This window comes from Ailuropoda melanoleuca, chromosome 2 (assembly GCF_002007445.2).
Source record: "Ailuropoda melanoleuca isolate Jingjing chromosome 2, ASM200744v2, whole genome shotgun sequence".
NCBI classification, from domain to species: Eukaryota; Metazoa; Chordata; class Mammalia; order Carnivora; family Ursidae; genus Ailuropoda; species Ailuropoda melanoleuca.
Window position 1 is genome coordinate 57,247,356 of NC_048219.1, and position 23,570 is coordinate 57,270,925.

Below are 23,570 nucleotides of genomic sequence, written 5' to 3' on the forward strand. Positions count from 1 at the left end.
TATTATCAGTCAACCTTGTGAAATTCTCTCAACCACATTATACAGAAGAGAAAACTGATAGTTGAAGAAGTAAATAATTTCCAAGGTCACATTAAATATTAGCACAATTACAGCTGAGATCCAACACATTGGCTTTGAAGGCTGACAAATCTGGGTTTGAATTCTGTCTTATATAAGTTAACAAAAAAAAAAAAAAAACCTCTTTTTTTCTAACTGGTGAACCAACTTGCAGAACCAACTTACTTTGGGGATATTATCTGACCATAATAAGATTCATGCTGAGTTTATTCATAATTCATGACCTGAGATGTCAATTGTCAACTTCCCTTATTTCTTTTATTCATGTGTCTTTTTGGTTTGAAAGTACTTATATTTTGAAACATGGATAATATTAATTATCTTTGATCCAACTAGGATATTATAGGAATTCTGAGAAGGAATTTTGGAAGAGTATTATAGAAATTTTGCTTGGAAAGGCTGTGAGAACAATTATTAGCCATCCTAGTATGCCCTAATGGATCACAGTCATCTGTCACAGGGTCTGTAAAATCCCTCAATGACCTGAGAATATGCCATTTCCCAAGGCAGTTGCACAGAGTTAAGGATACTACAAAGTAAATGGAATCCCTAGGAGTTATACAATGCACAACCCACACAACTGTATGTAGCAACCTACTTTTCTAATCTATACCACAATTCAAATCACCATATATACTTTTTATCTCATAGAAAGAGAGATAGCCATCACTTCAAGCAAAATGTGACAACTGGCTGATATCTAAATATTCTGAAACAAAAATGAGGAAAGGCATCCTTAGGGAACAGGTAGAGAATTCTTTCACCCACTTTAGGTCAGTGATGAAGTAATTCCCAATGTACTTTAGGAGATCTCTGAAGACCATTTCCTAACTTGTAGCTAATTCTTTGGCTTCAGTTCACGGCACTCTGGCTTCTGACTGATCCCATGGCTCTGAACCCAATCAGTTTGCTCATCTCTTCAATGCATATGAGTCAGTACACTGGACTCTCTTCACAAGAACAAGACAGAGAGCCCTGGGATTCCTGAAGAAGAATAATTCTATTGTGGGCTTGTGTCAGGTCAAGAAGCATCATGGAGGAGGAGAGCCCACACTGACGGAAACAACACTGTTGACTGGGATACTACCAGCAAGAGGAAGAGTTTGATATTGTCATCCAGCACCCAGGATCCCTCAATTATTCAGTGGTTTTGATCATGTACAATAGGTCACCATTAAGAAGTATTCATCCATCTATTTCCCCCACTAGTTAGTAAGTTCTAGAAAGAGACTATCTCCCTTATTAATCATTGCACCTTTGGGTTCAAGAAACTGAACAGTATAAAGTGATATTATTTTCAGCTTGTTGCCAGAGCAGCAAGCTCTGCCTATGATTAGAAAGCTCTGCATCTCCTATGAAATTTTCTATCATTCCACTCCAAGCCCTCAATCCAGCTGCCTCTCCTGAAGAGCGGGAGTATAATAAAAAACTCTCCTATGTCCCATCCCTACAGACTGTTCTCAGCTTGCATCGGCTAAGGCTGGTCTCTACTGAGACTTATTAACAGTAATGATATCAACCGATTTTATGACTGCCTATGTGTGGGGTACTACATAATTCATTTCATGTTTACATTAACCTTAAAGAAAGGCTGTAATAGTCCATTTAAGAGACGAAAAAACTGAGCTTCAGAGAATTAAACTGGCCAAGCTCTATTACCCAGAAGGTGCTAATGCCAACATTGGAACCAAGAAGATGACTCTAAAGTCTAGGCTTTTGTAGGGGTGCCCGGGTGGCTCAGTCAATTAAGTGTCTGACTCTTGATTTTGGCTCAGGTCATGATCTCGGGGTGGTGAGGCTGAGCCCTGTGAGGGGCTCCACGCTGGGCATGGAACCTGCTGAAGATTCTCTCTCTCCCTCTCCCTCTGTCCCTCCAAATCCCACACTCACACGCATGTGCTCTTGCTCTCTCTAAAAAGGAAAAAAAAAGAAAGTCTATGCCTTTGTCATTTTACATAATTTCTCTTAACACCAAAGGGCTATAGAAGGGTTATAGAAAACTCAAAGCCTTTAATGTATAAGATTAAGATACAATTTTGGACTAATAGCAGAACTGGAACTGTGTGGCAGAGACCCTGCTCACTACTCAGTTTCTTTGTCTATCCACTCTTAAATTGGGAAATGCCTGTGATGAAGCCCTGCTCATTTAGTCCACTGTTACTTGGCCATCCTCACGTATTCTTTCCTTTATAACAGGATATGGTAACTACAGCTTCTACTTACCTCTTTGAAGCCACAGAAAAGAGATTTTTTTTCAAAAATGTATCAATACTAATTCCTAGCAACTGGAAGGAAAACCCACAATACAAGAGGCCAAAACATGAAAGCTACAAACACGTAAGAGTCAAAACACTTCTCTTAAAAAATTATATTTTCTGGTGATCCCCAGTTTTTCAGCACATTGATTGTTTTAGAGTTTTTTAAAGCGAATGTTACCCTTTCTATTTATGATGTTTTAAAGGTATTTTTAAACATTTTTAGGCCGATGTATTAGTTGCACCACCTACCCTCCCTGGTAGAGATGAACCATATACCAGGCAGTTTACAGCCTGTGAAGAAAAAGGAGAATACATTCATTTCACCCCTGACTTTATACTTGGAAAAAAACAAAAGGAATATGGACCATCAGGTAGGAATTTTTGTTAAAACATGTGTTTTGCAAATGCTTCCAACATTCAGTTTTGTATCCAGGTTAAGTGTACAGGCTTTGGAGTCAGTGTCTCTAGGTTCAACTCCTGACTTATCAATTATGTGTGACCTTAAACAAATAACCTAGTTTCTCTGTTCTTATTTCCTATAAGACAGTAAATAGAAGGTATCCTACCTTGGGGAATTGTTGTGAACACTGAGTTAGATAATTCATATAAATATAGTCAGAACAATGTCTACAGAAATTTGAACACGGGACAATACATTTTTTAAGGCATACTTTTTCTATTTAAATTTTTCAGTTCTCTACAGCTGGATGTTAGTCAATCATAAGCTGCCTCTGTGGAAGGCAGATGTATGGCAAGCTAGAAAGAGCCAGGATGCCAGTTCTTGGCCAAGAGAAAACACTCATTGGCTGTTAGTTGCTGATATTATTAATCAACCTATTTGGTTTAACCAGATGAACTGTCTATAAGTGATCATTTTTATCCAGAAAAATGACAATTTCATCTAGTTCAATCTAAAAGTTAAAATCATTGGTTCAAATGAACTAAAGCATATTAATACAAATCATTGTTAAAGGAAGGATCAACTCACATGTCACCATTCAGTGAAAACCTTCCTAAATCCTAAAATCTCCTCTCCCATTGCCCTTTCAATGAGCACATAATAGGTCTCTTTTCTCTGCCAAATGTTCAGCTAGCCCTGGTCCTCATCGTCACTTGTACCTGTTCCCCACCCCAACTTAAAAGCTCTATCATCCTATCCCACCCCAATCTCATCTGTCCCTCAAGCTTTAGCCTGACCATGTCTGCTGTCCTTGGCACCTCTAATACTTTGCACCTTTCTAACCTACAGTCTCTTTCCTAGCTAGCATATCCTGCAAAATCAGTCATTTCAACTATAAGTATAAATACCTCAACTCCTTCACCATTCATATCCTTATGTTTCATTCAACTTGCCAAATCCTCTGTACTGAGTTTCCAGTCAGTTTCCTTTGGCTCCTATTAATGTATTTCCAAGACTGTGAAAGAAAATTATAAAACTAATGGTATTGTTATATAAACAGGTTTTCCAAGCTCAGGGAAGCCCTTAAAGCTACTCAACAATATTTGAACTTACCTCCTCTTGGCTCCCTTTCTCATTCCCCATAGCAGCCCTTCTAAAACTTCTATTTTTCTCAAGATCTATAACCATTCTTTTCAATCCCATCAACAGATGCCTTGATTGAGAAAACAGAGCTTTCTAGTAGAGCTAATTAACTTACTTCCTCACATAGTTACCTATCCTTTCCATTTTATTTTATATATATATTTTAATATTTGTGGTGAAAGCACCTGAAATCTACTCTCTTAGCAAATTAAGTGGGCATGGGAGGCAGGGCAACCTGCCATGTACCAAATCCTTGTTGTAGTCGCTGATATAAGGGCTTTTTCCTCCCATACTGAAAGGTACAATTTCACACTTACTAATCTGGTTCCATTTGCCTAGAAAACCTTAAACCAGTGTTTTTAAAGTCCAGTACATAGAGGAATAACTTAGGGATCTTGTTGATATGCAGATTCTGCTTCAGGAGGTCTAGAGTAGGTCCAAGATTCTACATTTCTTGTTAGCCTCCAGGTGATGCTGATGCTTCTAGTCCAATGAACACATTTTGAGTAGTAAGGACTTAAAGAAGAAATGTGACTTATATATAATACTGACACCTCCCCCGCTACTTTTAGATCTAGAGAAACACACATTACAGCAGAACAGACTATATGTCCAAATTCTTCTTCTCCATTTCTATGTCCTCTGAAGTTTTTCCTAATATTGCTAAAACAGAAATTCTAGTTGTTTCTTCTTCCTGCATTTCAAGCTGTGGATTTACCTTTATTTTTCCATTTACCTTAAAATCCTTAGCCAAAAAAAAAAATTAAATTCCAACTCCCTCTCTTTGAGCTTTTCCTAGTCAAGGATTACATCTTATCCATCTTTGTATTTCCTAGTACTTAGTATATGCTGAATATATATAATTAATAATAATTGCTTTCTCATAATTAATACTTACATGTGCTAAGTACTATAAATTAATCACTTTATTTGGACACAACCCAAAATTTATATCATCTATAACAGTGTTTTTCCATCTTTTTTTCATTATCAACTTCCTCAGGAGCATTTATAGACATTTTTTAACTAATCACATTCTAATGAAATTTTAATATCAAAGATAAGTTATATATCTGTTTATGTTGTTGGTAGGAGTAAGCTTTGGAGACCTAAAAACCATTGTAATATGTAAGACTTTTTGCCCCCCAAGAGCGAAAACCCAAAGCTCAGTCTATTCTGCCTATAGCATATACATCATAAATATTTTGTTGATGTAACATGTTGTGTAATAAAAAGATGATACACTATATAATATAACATGCTTTTTTATAAATAAAAATATAAATGTTAGCAGTTATTTAAAACCTAAATATAATTTTTTATTTGAAAAGTTTCTTAAAATATTTGAGGGACAATTTTGTCACTTGAATGATGATCATGTATTTGAAATATTTTCCTACAGATAGACTGTTTGTCCATGAGTGGGCCCATCTCCGCTGGGGAGTGTTTGATGAGTACAATGAAGATGAGCCTTTCTACAGTGCTAAGTCAAAAAGAATTGAAGCAACAAGGCATGACCATTTAAATTTTCTTACTTACTGTAGGCTATAACTTCTTAATTTCCTTAGCTTAATTTCTTTTAAATATCAATTTTTTACTATCCCAATGCAGATAATAGATGTGATATCACAAAAGAGTGCTTTTCTGGGTTTTCTTCTTTCCTTTCCTTTCCTTTCCTTTTCTTCTTTTCTTTTCTTTTCTTTTCTTTTCTTTTCTTTTCTTTTCTTTTCTTTTCTTTCTTGAAAATGTACCTTAAAGTAGCTGGTTGTCTATTTAAAATACACATAACTTCAAGAGCATTTGGTAGCCAATTTGGCATATTTTTATACCTCTCTACCATAGCTGCCAGAACTCGTTTGTGCTGAAGTTGTACTCTGTGTAAGGGGTTATGCCAAATCAAAATTTTTTATGCTACACAAGAACAAAAAATAAAGGTTAAGAAATAGTGGTAAATGCACACCAAATGAGAAAACAATCTTCAAAGAGCCAGACAAAGATTTCTTAGGATTTGTAAAGTTCATTTAAAAATACTGATCTAATAATATCACAGTTAATCATAGATAATCCTTTTAGTTCTAAGATCAAGAGAGCAAAATAATTGTTGGTAGTTAGTTTAAAATTAGATGCTATCAGCTTAATCAATCTTAGATGCCCTGTTGGTTCTATGGACTTATCAGAAAAAGTATAAACTGAAAGATACTTGATTTCAGTGAAGGCCCTTCCTCTGCCCAATTGCTCCATCAGTTTTAGCACACGTGTTTAAGGAGTATTACATGATTACATTTGGTTATATCCTATTCCCCCTAAATGTCTAGTCTCTGCTATAGAATAGTCATCATGGTTGTTAATGTAGATATCACTATGTTCATTGAGTTCTGGGGCAATAGAAACATACAATATTTAGGAGACTCCCTAAATGACTGAATGAAATCTAGTAATTGCTTCTTAAATTTGAACTGGAAACACATTGAAAAGATGGGATAATTCACATTCCAGCATATTTGTCATAATCACTGCTACCAGTAGCTAATTCCATGCAATAAAACATGTCAAAATGTCCCTACCAGTAAAGACTACTGTCTTAAATGGTACCTCAATCTTTCCTTTAAGCCACATTTTGCTTTGGATAAAAATACTCCTGAAAAAACAAAACATTTGTAGCTATGCCACATCACATTCTTTTGGAGATAACGTCTTTAAAAAGAATTCTACAAAGAACTTCAAGCTAAGGTAGTACCAAGAGTAAGTGTCTTCCCAAGTTGCCCCTTGAAGATGCCAACAGTGCATTTACCATCGCAAGGCCCCCAGGAGAGATGTTTGGAAAAGGGGAATCTCCAGCAATTAGCATTAACAGGGCAGCAGCAGCTTTAATCACAACAGGAAACTCAGCCATTGTATATACTAGACATCCCACTTAGAATTTCTTTCTGCAATTCCTTGAAAAACAGATAACTGCTCTAGTAGGAACTCTTAAATGTTGCTGTCAAAAACAGGATGTGTATGGTACATAAATAAGAATAAAGATCTTGATATACAGGTCATTATTAAGAACCTCGATAGAAAGACTACTTAAGATTTTCAAAAATTTTAATTGTTAAGTTGCCTCAAAGACTAATCGTTAAATATTTTCAGATGTTCCATAGGTATTTCTGGTATAAATAGAGTTTATAAGTGTCAAGGAAACAGTTGTACAACTAGAGGATGCAGAATTGATTCTAAGACAAAACTGTATGAAAAAGATTGTCAATTCTTCCCTGATAAAGATCAAACTGAAAAGGCATCTATAATGTTTATGCAAGGTATTAATTCTGTAAGTATGCCAAATGTAATTTAACAGCATATATTTATATTCAAGGACATGTTATCATGTTTATAAAATATCTGTGCAGGTAACCTGAGAGATTAGACATATTAATATAGAGTTCTTTAAATATTAACTGGCATATGGTAAGCTATTGTTAGCTAGCATTAGCTATCTAGTGCTAGCTAGCAAGTGTTAGCTATTATTATAATTATTCAAAATCTATGTTACTATTATATGATTCTTCAGTGAATCCTATTTCATTAAATAAATGACATATTTAGCAGGCAGATTTTTTATTTTTCAGATTTGTTGTTGAATTTTAAATGCATTGTTTATAAAAAGGTTTTTTTCACTTTATTAATCTTTTAGGTTGTTGAATTCTGTAATAAAGAAAACCATAACAGAGAAGCTCCAAGCCTACAAAACAAAATGTGCAATTCCAGAAGTACATGGGAGGTGATCAGCAATTCTGAGGATTTTAAAAACACAACATCTTTGGTGTCACCACCCCCTCCACCTGTCTTCTCATTGCTGAAGATCAGAGAAAGAATTGTGTGCTTAGTTCTTGATAAGTCTGGAAGCATGAGTGTAAGTTTGTGTACTCATTTTTCCTGGATATAGGGACACAGAAGTGACTGAATAGCTAAGAATACCCTGAACACTACCTGCTTGTTCTAAATTTCGTGGTGGCGTAAGTACTATCACCTCCTATGATCATGACCTCAAGAGGTGCAGCGAATATTGTAATGAAAGAAGTATGGCAATAGAGTTAAAAACACCTAACCGAAGATCCAACTCCAGAAAATGGAGAGTTTACTGTGGTGCACTTTTAGACCCTTTAGTAAAGCCTTAGGATCAGATTTTTAACATAGACATGCTTTCTACTGGAAACACTTAACAGACATGAGGAGAGAGGGGATTAGGGCCTCTGGACTCCATTCCAAGTCAAGAAACAAGATCAACCAGAAAAATTGTTAATGTGGCTTTACCTTATTTGCATCATCTATATAAATGACCTCTTTATACTCAAAGACACAGACGAAAAGCATCACTATTATGAAGATACAGTCAGATTCAGCCATTTATTCCTTCTACTATCATTCAGTGAATGGAAGGCATTGTGCCAGGTTCTAGGAATAGAACTCATATCCTTAAAGAGTTCACAGTTGAAAATTTTCTCTCCCTTCCCCATTACCTGGCTAACTCATACATATTCTTCAAATTTGTTAGAGGTACCCATTTCCTCCCGGAGGAGATGGGCTGAGCTTCTGGGCTGGACTAATGGTCCTTTTGCCTGTGTCCCACAACGACCTGTGCAAACCTCTATTACTATATATTATATTGAAATTACACACTTCCCTCCCACTAGACTGGGAGCTCCTCTAGGACTTGAAGCAGTGTCTTATTCATCTTTGCATCCCTTTTGCCTGGAACAGGGTTTATCATGCATAAGCACTCAATAAATAATTGTTGAAATGAGCATACATAATGTGATAAGGCACCCAGAAGGATGGCACATTTGAGGCAGAACAGATAATGCTAAAGATTAAGAAAAATGTCTTCAACAAAAGGGGCCTAGGTGGTTACTGAAAAGCACAGATGATGCAGCTGAATGAAATAATCCACAACAGCAGAGTTTCAGAAAGAGCATCAGAATGCTAGAAACCTATACATAGAAGTGCTCTAGGAAGTGTTGCTGGGGAGAGATGAAGCTCCTTATTGGGAAAATATGAGCAACATCCTTTGGACAAGATACAGGTAGAGCAAAGTTTAAAGGTAAAACAAAGTGGTAGAGAGAGAGCCTCAAAGATGGAGATGTAAGAGCAGTTTTTCACTATGACTAGGTTCTAGGTAGTTCAGAGGGAAATTTGGGTTGTTTTGGGCGAGTGGGGTACCACAGATCAGTTGGTGATGAGGGACTAGAAAAGACAAATGTATGAAGAGGCTTACATCCTGGGCATTCATCTAGGAAAGAGGGATGTGAGTTCTAATGAGTTCTTTGCTAATTAATTCCAATTAATTCCATTTAATCCATTGGTAGGAAAGTGGTGAGAAGAGGTTAGGAGCAGAAGAGGAAATGTGGGAGGGAGGGAGGTACTGGGCCTCTCCAAATGTAGCTGCATCTTAAGTAAGTTTCATCTTTTGGGAAGTCCTCAAGTGGATGGGGAGATTTCAGTCTCTAGATGGAGTCCATGATAGTCTGGTTTGATACTGTGGAATCTGGGGAGCGGTTTCATCTTGATACGACTGGATCAAAGGGTCCCAGGAGTTACTAGGCAGTCTCTAAGATGTGAGTCATCACCCCCCAATTCCAACCCAACCCCCACCTACCCTCCACCTTTACTTTGGGTGCTTAGCAGCCAAGAATCAGCTCTAGTTAAAGCCTATGCTCCTTACTATACCATATGTGTTCCATAATACACATAACTATATTTTTCAATTTTATCAATTGAAAGAAAATTGCTTTCTTTAATAACACTATTACTACTGGTAAAAAACTAACAACAAATGTTATTCACTCATTCTATGTGATCTACTATTATTTCCAATTGAAAACCCTTTGGTTGTTTTTCTTGATCTTTTTTATTCAGGGTTTTAATCGCCTAAATCGAATGAATCAAGCAGCAAAACATTTCCTGCTGCAGACCATTGAAAATGGATCCTGGGTAGGGATGGTGCACTTTGATAGTACAGCCAACATTAAAAGTAATCTAATCCAAATAATAAGCAGCAAGGAAAGAAACAACCTCTTGGAGAGCTTACCTAAAGCAGCTAATGGAGGAACTTCCATCTGTGCTGGAATGAGATCAGCATTTCAGGTGAAAATCATATTGCAAATGTAGTTCTTTTTTTAAAAATTGAGGTATAACTGGCATACAATACCTTACTAGTTTCATAGTGATTTGATATGTTTATACATTATAAAATGATCCCCACAATAAGTCTAGTTACTATCTGTTATCATACAAAGTTATTACAATATTAGTAGTAGCTGTATTCCCTATGCCATACATTTATCTCCATCACTTACTTATTTAATGACTTAAAGTTTGTACCTCTTAATCCGTTCACCTAGTTTCTTCTTTTTTTTTATTTAAATTCAATTAGCCAACATATAGTACATCATTAGTTTTGAATATAATGTTCAATGATTCATTAGTTGTGTATAACACCCAGTGTTATCATATCACGTGCCTCCTTGACGCTCATCATCCAGTTACCCCATCCTCCCACCCACCTTCCCTTCCACAACCCTCAGTTTGTTTTCTGGAGTCAAGAGTCTCATATGGTTTGTCTCCCTCTCTGATTTCTTCCTCTTTGCAGCCCAATGTTCACAGCAGCAATGTTCACAATAGCCAAACTGTAGTTTCTTCTTTTTTATAATTAGGACATTTTTATGTTAAATGCTGCCACACATATTTACTGCCTAATTTTAACATGACTAATACAAAGAAGCACAGGACTAAGCCCATAGAAAAAAATCATTTAATGATTTTTTAATGGATCAGTAAATCAATGAATAAACTGATGGTTGAATAAATGACTATTAAAATGCCACTATAGTATAAGCCAAATGAAGTTAGGGACTTTGTCTTGTTACCATGCAGCAGTCAGTGCTCAATAAATATTAAATAAATATTTATGCCTGGGCAGCAAAACTCATCAACTCCTAAGACAATGAAGCAAGTTATATGGTATGACTCCACTTTGGGCCAATCTTCATTTCAGTTTCTGTGACACTCAGTTGGGGAAAACTGATGTTTATCAAAGCAGATGTAGCAGGGGCTGTTAGTCATGATTAGGGTCAAAATACTCGTCAGAACATGAGTTTTAAAATCAGAGTACTGGCTCTACCACCTACTAACTATGTGATCTTAGGCAAAGTTTGCAATCTCTTTGGACTCCCAGTGTCTTATTTATAAAATATAGGAAAAACAAGATACCTCATAGGACTATTATGAAGATTAAATGAAATGCTATATTTATGTATATAAAAAATATTTATTATATAGTAAATACATATTTCACAAATGTCATGATAATGACAATGGTCATATATATTTGGATAAAAATAAGATTCACAATATATAATATATATTTCACTCAGACATGTAGGGGGAGTGTGATGAGAATGCTGTATAAATGCAATAAATGTATTAAAGCATTGTTTATTTTTTGTTAATTTTAATGTATGTCAGAGCATATTTTACATATATTACAATATATAAAAGCCATTGTTTGCCTAAAAACATGCAAAAATTACAATGAGTCTGGTCACTTTGTTCCCTGACACCAGTTTTACTAGGAATATCTAAGTTCCAAACCCTCCTGTTTTTATTTATTTTTAAATTCAATTAATTAACATATAATGTATTATTTGCTTCAGGGGGACAGGTCTGTGATTCATTAGTCCTATATAATACCCAGTAGTTCATTATCTAAACCCTCTTCTGCAAATCTACATACACCTCCACTCCACATTCATCAAAGCCACTGATAATCTGTCATTTGTCTCCTCTTGGCTTGGACTCAATTTCTCAAAATGGTGTGCCAAGAAGCCACTACTATTTAAAGCTGTCAAAGATGAAATATGGTTGCTATCCTGGGATAAATTCTTTTTATCTTCTCTTATAGGCACCTAGATTCAGAACTCTGAGTTTCAAACTGTTTGGCTTTATAAGAAATGGGTTCAAGCCACAAATAGAACTCAATTTCAATAAATATAATTCGTGTATTCTCTGAGCACTACCAATATTCTTGGTTTTGTGCTCATTACTATTAGAGGTAAAATAAAAGTTATATAACAAGATCCCTAAACTTGACCTGCTTAGAACTTTCCATATCTTTTCTTTATAAGCATACTAAAGGTTCCCTAATTTGGGATCATTAATCCTTTTTAAAAGTTGAGGTAGAGTTTTAATGCACGTAGCTGTATATGCAATAGACTTTATACACTGAGGGCTTGTTAGAGGGTAGTCTGGTCAGAGAAAGCAGAGAAATATTTAATGCCACATTCTGCAGTTATATTTTTGGTGTCTGGTTGACCTGAGTCCTCAGACTGAAATGTCACTGTCATTTAACCCAAGTAGAATTTTTCATAGCCCTGCACCCACATAACTTCATTTGAACACACATTCCCTGCAGCAGATAGACAGAAAATAAAATCATGTTTAAGTTCCCCTAAAAGTTGTTGAGTGCAGATTCTATTATTTTAAAACAGATGTTATCTCTTCTTTTCTGCACCCTTTTGTTTATTTTCTCTGCACATTTTTTTCTAGTATCCTGTAAGTCTTTTGATCTAGGAACACCAATAATTACATTCTGATTGTATCTGTAGGTAATTAGAGAAGTATACCCTCAAATAGATGGATCCGAAATTGTCTTGCTAACCGATGGGGAGGATAACTCTGCAAAGGATTGTATTGATGAAGTGACGCAAAGTGGGGCTATCATTCATTTGATCGCTTTGGGACCATCTGCTGATCAAGCCGTCATAGAGATGAGTGCTATGACAGGTGAAATATGACCTATATATATATATATATATAAGTCCTTTGATAGCAATGCATAAGTGTAAAGGCTGACAACAATTTCTCTCAAGCTCTTGCCCTGCAGTGCTATGCCAGGACCTTGGAACCAGGGTCGAACCAGACCTGATCTCTGTTCTCAAGGTGCTCACAGTCCTTCTGGCTGGAGAGATAAATAAATAAAACTACTAATAATAGCATAATCAGATAACATCCTTCCATGACAGGAGAAATATATAGAAATAAAGCACTATGTGAGCAGAAGAACCATAAACTCTCCCAGAGTTGTATGGAGTCAGAGAAAGAAGCATGGGAAATGAGGTGACTTCTGAGCTGGGCCTTGAACAAGGTGTTTACTTTTCTGGAGAAAGGAGGGCTGAGAGAAGATGATCAGGTCATGAACAAAAATTCATGTTGGGTGACAATGCAAGGCAAGGCACATGGAGAGAGAGCGGGAAATTCATGAAACCAGAGCATAGGCTTTGGGGTTGGGGTGGGGGCCAGATGGGATTAACAAATTCTCAGGCTGAATAAATCTAAATAACAATAAAATTTCTAGATGAATTATAGGGCAGATGCTACCTTAGGTACAGACAAATAATGAAAATGGACCACATGTTTTCTGTGCCTTCTTGTACATAGTAGAATAAACAAAATTTTTAAGATTATGAATACTAATTGTATTGGGTTGACTTCTAATGCTACCAAATATATACTTGCTTGTTAATGCTTAGTTGCACAAACTCCCATCATTTCAAAGTACTTTCATGGCCATTGTAAAATTTATTTCTGTCCCAAGTGTCCATCCAAAGTAATGCTTTTTTAAATTTGTCTCTACTGCTTACTGTTTTTCTATCTCCCCATTGCCAGTTATTGTCAGGATACCTCAATATGACAGCTCTTTAACCTTTCTGAACTGATTCTGACCCACTTTGGCTGAAAAAATCTGAAGGCCGGAATTATCATAACTGTATCTGAAATAAAAGTGAGCAATTACCCTAAAGGGCCGTGCAGTCTGTGAGCTTTAATATGTGGAACTGTAACATCTTTCATATTCTGTGATTATTTCATGCATTTCAGACAGGAATATTTCTATAAGTGGGGTATGAAAGTCGCTTACATTTCCTAGTTATGACAATTTAACATTTCATTGTTAATCTTTACACATACCTGACTTTGTTCTATTTTAATAATATATGCAGAAACTATAATTTTGTTTACCCTGTTACCTTATTAATCATAAAATATATATTTTCTAGAAAGCAACCTACTTAATGTATTTATATTTTAGGAGGAAACCATTTTTTTGCTTCTGATGAAGCCCAGAACAACGGCCTCATTGATGCTTTCGGGGCCCTTGCATCAGGAAACACCGATCTTTCCCAACAGCCTCTTCAGGTCAGAGTTTCCACTCCTCGGGTCTTTGTGTTTACATTTAGCCATAACCAAAAAAATAATTCAGTTGTTGTAAGTTTTGAGTCCTATATTTTTCTCAAAGTAAATTTTTAATTAAAATTAAAATTTCAGTATGAAATAGAAATTATTCTTTAGATATGACTAAATTAAGTAGTGAAATAGCAGGTATATTTTTTCTTTTTCTTTTCCCACAGAATTTGGTTAAGGGATAACATCAAAACTCAAAAATGTTAAATTTTCTGCCAAAAATAGACTTTGTCTCATAATATAGCTTTTATTTTTCTATGAAAGCATAAAAATATCTCATGCTTCCAAAATTTCCCCCACCCTTCACTGTTGTGAAATAGATTTAAATTAGGTGAATGCACTCAAGAACTCAGTTTGAAAATGAAAGCAATGTAACTTGGAAATAATTTATCAGAAAAAAGACAGTGAATAATCATTGCATATCTACAAATTTAGGGTTTATCTTACTTCTTCAACCACTTTTTTCGCTGACTTTTTATTTTATTCATCTCTCTTCTGAACTCTACTTCTTTTCTCATTTGTGTTTCAACAATATCACCATTTTCTATTTAGATTCAAAAGTTTTACAACTTCCTTCTTCATTCCTCATTCATATCCCATGTGAAATGTCAACACAGCCTGTTTCCTTCAAAATATTTTTTTACAAAATTCTGTTTCTATCAATATCTATTCCCATCAAGTGAGTATCATGTCATTTCATCTTCCAGTTCATCAAGTTACTGTCCACATTACAACTTGCCATGATCACCTAAACAAACCTATTTTCCTCTATTCTCCAACACTGAAGAGCAAGAACGTATAGGATTCAGAGTTAAGACAATATGTGCAGATTGGTTTGGAAGTTGGGTTTGCAGCTTCACCCCGAAAACAGTTTAAAAAACAGATGTAGCTTGGCAGTGTATGGAGAATAAACTGAAGGAGAATAAAGTTCATTTCTGAAGGTTTCAATCTGGATGACTGAAAAAAAAAACGATGACAAAATTGACATGTAAACAGGGAGAAGTGATTTTGAGAATATTATTTTCTGATTATTTTAACCTTGGGTTTTGAGTGGATGGTGGAACATTAAAATGGAATATTCCAAAGGAACTTTAAAATATAAGAGCAGAATGTGGGAAATCATCCAGAAAGAAGACACATGCATGCAGGATATGCTCAAAGTTTCAAGAATGGCTTTCTAAATTATGTGGAAAGGGCAGAAAGTTCTATCCCCCTCACTCGAAATGCCTATAGGTTCTTAAGAGAAATAACTAAAGGAAAACAAATTTTTGAAAGGTCAACCTGGATTTGTGTACATGATGTATAGCTCTTGGGAGAGAACAGTGAGAAAAGTTAGAGGCACGTTGCAATAATCTGAGTATATGGGAACATGGGGATGGTGGCAGCTAGAATACAGAGCAAAGGCCACATCTCCCTCTTTACTCAGTTATTTTCCCCTAGTATTACTATGTAGTCAAAGCCTTCCAACTTTCTTAGACTTTCCTGATGGGGTACCTGAAAAAGTCACTCCATTCAGATTTAACTTGGTAATACTTGGTCTACTCAAAGACATGTCCACTTAACATAGATTTTTGTCATTGCAATGAGATTTCAGGGGTAGAATTCACTCCCTTCTATCAGCACTGGTGTGAAAGTATTTTTGGTTTATGACTGGTTAAGAATAGAAACGAGATTTCCCATCATTCCTGAAATGACACACTTGGAAAGTGCGTAAATTTGGCTTTCCTTGACTAAGAGCTACCCACAAAGACTTGAAAAATTTTCTTTGAATCTCCTCTCAGAGAACATCCTATCTTTCACATCTCTTTTCAGGATTCCAATCTTCACAAACAGTTTGCCCTCTTTCCACTCTTGTTGGACATGTTTACTGTCTGGTGCTACTCACTCTATTCATGTGTGAAAATTATTTCAAGATTTTACATCAGGAAAACCTCCATGTTTGCTTGTCTCATCATTTGATAGTCCTGATTTTATCTGTTGAGGCCTCTTTTTACTGTGTCTTTATTCAAATACTCTAGGCACTATCAATAAGTATTTTTTTTAGTTCATCATTTAGATGGATAAACTGAGAGTAACACACACACACACACACACGCACATGCACACACATCCTACAGCTAATTCTTCTCTGAGGTTGTAGCACTCTTTACTGCTAAAAACTTGGGTGGTTATTTGCCAAGACAATGGGAAAAAAATAATAGAGTCATATCTCCAACTATAAAACCCATTCTCCTGCTTTAATGCTTTTATAATATCTTATTCTTTCCTGAGACTCTGTATTTCCACACTATCTGACTGTCACATCCCAATCAGCTTTCAGAGAGATCACAAGCCTAAGGTAGGATGCCCTATATAAGCTTGTTCTCCAGCAGAAATTAAAAACTGGATGAAAAATGAAAACAGAATAAATTTGCTCTCTTCTCCAGTCATTAATTTTTAAAATCCATTTAAACAGCTTGAAAGTAAGGGATTAACACTCAACGATAATTCCTGGATGAATGGCACTGTAATAATTGATAGCACTGTGGGAAAGGACACATTCTTTCTCATCACATGGACCACACAGGCTCCTGTTATTTTTCTCTGGGATCCCAATGGAACACCAATGAGAAATTTCACAGTGGACGCAGTTTCCAAAATGGCCTATCTCAATATTCCAGGAACTGCAACGGTAAGCAATTAGCTTTTAGACTTCCTCCCACATTTGTTTTGTAGCTGAAAATACATTGTTTACTATCACAACTATAGGTGTCAATACTTGTATCATCTTCAAAATTATAACAAAATAGAATGTGCTTTCTATGCCTGTGTGCTCCCAAAATTACGGTGGCAGGAAAAAGGAAGAAAGAATGTATACATTAGGAGAAAGAGAAGGAAAAAAATTAGGTAGGCTAAGAATAACTTTAAAGAGGCAATGAAGGGAGACTCTCTGCAAGTGGTGTTTAGATAGCTATAGAGTTATTCCTTATTAGCACTACCAGACCATAGAATCTGTGGACTTTGAGGTTAAAGGAAAAGGCCAAGACCAAGGCAAACTTTCCCAAACTTATTTTTCCCAGCTGAGATTTCTCAACGTTTGGAAATCATGTATGGCAATAGCCAGGATGCCCTCTCTAAACTGCCTCAGTTCTCCTCCTTTTACCCTCAAAATTCTCAAAACCCTGTGTATTCTGTAACATAAAATTTATTTTACGATAGTAAGAACACAAAAAAGCTTGATCATGGATATTTACTATATTTCCATTGAATTTTTAGGTGGGTGTTTGGACTTACAGTCTTCAAGCCAAAGCAATCGCAGAAACATTAACTATCACAGTAAATTCTCAGGCAGCCAATTCTTCTGTGCCTCCGATCACAGTGAATGCTAAAATGAATAAAGACACCAACAGTTTTCCCAGCCCAATGATTGTTTATGCAGAAGTTCTACAAGGGTATGTACCAATTCTTGGAGCCAGTGTGACTGCTTTCATTGAATCAAATAATGGAAAAACGGAAGTTTTGGAACTTTTGGATAATGGTGCAGGTAACTCACAGTTTTTTTATGAATAAGCCTGTAATTTCATAACTCAGGATATGTTATGGGTCCCTGCAGCAATGTGGGGCAATAGGACAGACACCAGAAGAATTGATGCAAAGTATGGATGAACAGCAGGACCAACAGGAAATTCTGTCCACATAAAACCTATGAAGTATTTAACAAGTGCCCTGCACATAGTAAGCACTCAATAAATGTTATTTACTGTCATTATTATTTTGTCATCTGGACAACCAATGTCTGTTAGCAGTCAGGAAGGTCTCATTCAGAAAGTTGAGAACAGCATTAAGAATTCGGAAAAAGTGTTTCTTAGGGGCAAATCATTAAGAAAGTCTAGCTGGAGTGAGTGAAGCACAAGCAAGCAGATGGGGTTAAGTGACAGAACTTGAGCCCCTGGCAGAGAAGGGGGAACAGGTAAGAGTAATTCCCAAGAGCTGGAAAAAAAGTGCAAAATGTAGTCTTGGGAACTGAGGCCCAAGGTCAGGTAGAACTGCCAAAACATATGAGAGACATCACTATAGCATCGGATTCCAGATCTGAATGGCAGAAAACAAGACACAGAATTGGCCATGCTCTGTCTCCCTAGTCTGTATGGGTGAATAATACCTTTTTCTCAGACTCTGGACTGTTCTGGGAACTGATCCTTCTTTTGAGAGAGCAGAGAGCAAGGAAATTACCATATGGATAACCTTCTGAGTTGTCAGAATTTCCTATCAGTATCTTTTGCAATGTTATTAATCCAATCGATTTATAATCCCATCATCAACTAGAATATGCCCTGTGAAAAATTTAGAAGGTAAAATTGTTCTTTGGTGCACCTCAGCGCCATCATCTGGTATAGTAATATTTTCCTCGACTATTTCCTGACTTTTCCCCTTTTCCCAACCCCTTCCATGCTACGTTAAAACTTAACCTGTGTCTTGTTCATTTCTCAAGCTTTTACCAGATGTCTACTTAGCTAATTTGAAATGTCTTTACCTAAGGAAGTGTTGGTGATAAACAAAGACTTGGAGCAGAGGTTCTCAGACTTTAGCATACGAAGGAGTCACCTGAAGGGCTTGTTATAACACAGAATGCTAGGCCCTTCCCTCAAAGATCTAAGTAATTTGCATTCCCAATATAATCAACAGGCATGCAGGTGGTGCTTGTCCAAGGACCTCATTTTAAGAAACTCTGTCTTTGAGTGTTAAACCCCCTGAGAAATGTGTTTGCAATTTAATGAATAACTCTAGTACTGTGATATCAAGAAATATACTTATGATACAATATTCCTGAGCTCCCCTAAATGTTTATTCTAATAATAAATGGGGATTTTCCACTGCCAGACCAGGGAGTTAATGGACCATAGAGCAAGAGGTGAGGATACAAAAACAAAAACAAAAACAAATACAAAAAAAAGTAGTTGAAGAGAAGTCAAAATAAGTCATTTTTGGGTGACTACAGTAAGAATTAAATCCTATGCAAAGATACTTTTTTTTTAGTGGGGATCCTTTTGATTTGAGCAGGAGATAAGATAATAATGTGTTTAGATAAAGTAAGAGCTGCAAGAAAACCATTTGGCTAAAATATGGTAAGAAGAGGACTATAATAATCTGCATAGAAGCTGATAAAGTGAAGGTATTTACTATACATACATAGGCATATGATTTATATATATGCATATATATAATAACACAAAGGTATATCAATTCAACAGGATACTGTTTGGTAGAGCATAATGAAAATATTCCCCAATGGGTCAATCACAATAGCCTGATCAAGGGGATGTGCTTATAAAGTCCATATGCTTGGCTTAGAAAATTCATAAATACTTCTTTTTCGTCACAATAATACTTTATTCCTCCATTTCTATAACAAGGTGCCGATTCCTTCAAGAATGATGGGGTGTACTCCAGATATTTTATAGCTTATTCAGAAAATGGCAGATATAGCTTAAAAGTACGGGCTCATAGAGGGGCAAATGTGGCCGCACAATACTTAAGGCATCCACTGAATAGAGCTGCACGTATACCAGGATGGGTAGTGGATGGTGAGTAATGATATCTGATATCTGGCTTGAATAATTGTGAGTTAACATGATTAAAGCTTCAAACACTTTACAACTCAAAGTACAGCTTTTCTCATTTCTGAAATGAAGTTCTCAGTCATACTGTGTTTGCCTCCAAAATAACCTAAGTTTTGGTATAGTGTCTGGCATCTAGTAAGCACTCAATAAATGTCAGCCATTGTTACATTAGTTTGGAACACCAAACCAACATCAACAACAATATATCAATTTCTAACTCAAGATAAAGAAAACAGGTTAATGTGTTATGTACCTAAGTACAAGCTTGTGGCAGAATTTATTTTTCAGGTTACATAGATACCTGATTCAGTTTACAAAGATACCTAAATGAGTAAGTATTTATTTTGAATGTTTTTATTAGGTCAAAAGCAAAAATGTGTAGCGTAAGATGATGATTAGGATTAAGAATGCATTCTTTGTTAGCTTTCCTTCAGCTTGTCCCTTACCTTGTGCATTTTAGGGGTTCTCTGTTGGCAAGTGGAATATAACTTGAAGTACTATTCCTTAGCACTTGTAGCACTTGTACCTGGCACAAGTGGTTTAAAGGAAAACAGTAAAAATTTCCCCAGGTTTAGTCCTAGCTTGGAGATAATTTGAGAAATATTGCAATTCTTTTTTTTAAAGGTCATATATTGAATTATATAACATTATTCCCATTCAATGAAGCCTTAATTCCAAAGTGATTTGTTATCCGATTCTATCCTGCAATACCCTGGTCAGGATGCTAAAGAAAAAATTCTGCCATCAATTGGATGCTTATGACTTGGTTACCAAACTTAGTAAAATGTGACTGTGTATACGTATGAAAAAAGGGGAGGAGCAGGAAGATGTAGAATGAGGAATTCAATTCACTGAGTTCTAAAAATACTAGTATAGACTTGCTTATTAAATACAGCAAATTTTTAACACAGGAAAAATTGAAGGTAATCCACCAAGAGCCGAAATTGATGAGAATACTCAAACAACCTTGGAGAGTTTTACCAGAACAGCATCTGGAGGTGCATTTGTGATTTCAAATGTTTCAAAACTTCCCTTGCCTGACCTGTATCCACCAAGTCAAATCACAGACCTTGAGGCCACACCTGATGGTGATGAGATCAGTCTGACGTGGACAGCACCAGGAGATAATTTTGATGTTGGAAAAGGTAAGGATGAAGTGACCTGTAGTGTTAAGTGAAAGGTGCTCATTGCAAAAGCAAGGGTATAAGTGTAGATGGGAGGGGAACAATTTTTAATTGACTTCTCAGTGAAGGATTAATTTTATAATCTGATACTTTCAAATCAATCAAACATGACACATTATAAACTGGTCCCACTTTTCAAATAAAGTAGATAGCATTTAGCAGTTTAAAAATCAGAATTAAGCTTTCATTGAAAAATTAGTAAGGCTTTGGCTGTGAGTATAAGCTTTGCATAACTAAACATTTTTGAAAAGAATGGATAAAATGGAATTTAACTTGATATTCGCCAGTTTCTAAGCTATATGTAATTTTTTTTCTTAGCTGAACGGTATATCATAAGAATAAGTGGAAGTATCCTGGATCTAAGAGACAATTTTGATAATGCTCTCCAAGTAAACACTTCTCATCTGTTACCAAATGAGGCCAACTCTAAAGAAAACTTTACATTTAAACCAGGAAATATCTCAGAAGAAAATACAACTCACATATTTATTGCCATTCAAAGTGTGGATAAAAGCAATTTGACATCAAAATTATCCAACATTGCACAAGTAGCTTTGTTTATTCCTCAAGCAGAACCTGATCCTGATGAAAGTCATCCTAATTCTGGAATTAGCATTTCTTCTTTGGTGTTGTTAGTGGTTGGATCTGTGGCAATTGTTAGTTTTATTTTAAGTGCCACCATTTTTATCTTACACAAGAAAAAAAATGCAAGAAGACCTAAAACAGGATTTTAAAAAACATCAACAACAAACTGAAGGATATTTCTGAATTTTTGAAATTCATTCTGTGTGACCATGAATTCATTAAAATAATTGTAAGAGTTCTAGAAGGAATACTTTGATTAAATATAAATATCCAGGGGTACTTGGAAAATTAAGTCAATATTAAAGTTCAAACTTTTTATTTATTTGTTATTTGTCATAAAGAATATGAATAAAGATTTTTTTATATTGATACCTGATATTCATGTTGATTATCTGATACAAAAGTTTTCTAGAATGATAATTCAAATTCCATCAAGAAGTTAAATTTATCTATTTCAGTAGTCAAAATACAAGTGTAAGAGAGCAAATAAGTAATATATGAGAAAAAATGAATTTGGTCTTGGTACTTTTAAGTATAAATTGGTATTATTGCTTTCACCTAAAGCCTCCACTTACATACGAATATATACAACATGAATAAGTTCATGTTGACTATAATTCATTGACATGGAAGATACTACCAAAAAAATCAGTAACCATCTGTCAAACCACAGTTTTTCCTTATTTCAGCTCAATATATTCATATACATATATATATATGCATCCCTTTTCACTTAAAAAGCCATTCCTACCTATGTATTTTTTCTTTTATTATAGGAAAGAATTACTGAAGCTACTACCTATTGTCCTTGTTTTCAGATAAAGAAAACTGAAAACTAAAAAACTAAAACTAAAACATTTAAAATATAATATTTTAATTATTACTCAAAATTATAGCCTAGTCAGAACCACAGTAATAAACAAGATCAATTAAATTAAATCAGTTAAAGAGACTGTAGGTTGGGAAGAGCAGGTTCACATTGTAGACCATGGCCAGACCTGCCAGAGACCATAATGATACAAACAAAATGGGACATAAAACACCTACTTTTGTATAGAAATTCTTTTAGCACAGTGGAAAGCCATAGTTACATGCTTTATGGAGAAAACATAGGAAAGGGATAAATATAAGACACCTGGCCTTTTACTAAGCAGGGAATAAAAGCCTAAAATTCTATGTTGGCAACAGAAATAATACATGACAGCTAGACATTCCCTGTGTCCTTTCTACCCACCCCACTGCTCTAGAAGCAAAGCCCACCAACCAGGTTATTACCCTCCCTGATGCTCCAGTATAATAGCTATGCTCAGGTGGGTCTCAGTAGTGGGCTCTCAGGTCAGACTTCCAGGTCAGACCCTAGTTTAGTTTTATTTCCAGATCTGCCTCAGTAGCTAATTGTTGAATTAGTAAGAATCAGACAAATAACTGAATGGTTACATTGTTATAGTCAGTACAGGCTATATAATTCAAAGGGCCTAATGCAAAAGAGAAAATGAGGGATCCCTGTTCAAAAATTAAAAAGAATTTCAAGATGGCAATGGCAAAGCATTGACCAAGACCTATTCTCTGTGTAAATGCACATGTCTCATGCCCATGAAGCCAATCCTGGCTGTAGCCTAGAATAAACTGGTAATAGTATATATAGTATGGGATCTCTGCATGGGCCTTCTATTATGGCCACATGGCATCATAGTCTAATAATTGATCCAGTTAATCACCAAAAGAAGTACCAGGTTTGGAAAAGGAACCTCAGGGCCATCACCTCTCGCAGGGAATCTAGCTACAGAAAATAAATCTAAATTGTCCTAGTAAAGGAAAAGAAGCAGCTCTAGGTGGAGGATGACAACCCCTGTACCAACCTTAGAGAATCAAATGACTGCAGGATTCCTGAATGGAAAAAAGGCTCATATTAGCAACCACCCAAGTGGCTGCTGCCCCTAGAGGCAGGAGCGGACAGTGTCACCAGCTAAATGTTGAGGGGTGGTATACATTCACAATCATAGCTGCTCAACCAGGACTGAGGGAAATACCTTCTCATGCTCTTATT

The 23,570-nt window shown here is 35.8% G+C and overlaps 2 protein-coding genes across 3 annotated transcripts in view; one reads left to right on the plus strand and one right to left on the minus strand.

Moving 5' to 3' along the window:
• ODF2L (outer dense fiber of sperm tails 2 like) overlaps positions 1-23,570 on the minus strand; it is a 312,052-nt gene that overhangs the window by 187,582 nt on the left and 100,900 nt on the right. The gene's annotated exons all lie outside the window — the stretch shown is intronic.
• CLCA4 (chloride channel accessory 4) overlaps positions 1-23,570 on the plus strand; it is a 41,356-nt gene that overhangs the window by 2,115 nt on the left and 15,671 nt on the right. Inside the window, exons 2-14 of the mRNA XM_002919385.3 lie at positions 2,275-2,415; positions 2,560-2,707; positions 5,282-5,390; positions 7,012-7,189; positions 7,553-7,771; positions 9,775-10,002; positions 12,522-12,699; positions 14,003-14,109; positions 16,610-16,825; positions 17,410-17,677; positions 19,548-19,718; positions 20,666-20,899; positions 21,257-21,645. Of these exons, the coding sequence (XP_002919431.3) occupies positions 2,275-2,415; positions 2,560-2,707; positions 5,282-5,390; positions 7,012-7,189; positions 7,553-7,771; positions 9,775-10,002; positions 12,522-12,699; positions 14,003-14,109; positions 16,610-16,825; positions 17,410-17,677; positions 19,548-19,718; positions 20,666-20,899; positions 21,257-21,645 (2,586 nt within the window). The remainder of the gene's footprint in view (positions 1-2,274; positions 2,416-2,559; positions 2,708-5,281; positions 5,391-7,011; positions 7,190-7,552; positions 7,772-9,774; positions 10,003-12,521; positions 12,700-14,002; positions 14,110-16,609; positions 16,826-17,409; positions 17,678-19,547; positions 19,719-20,665; positions 20,900-21,256; positions 21,646-23,570) is intronic.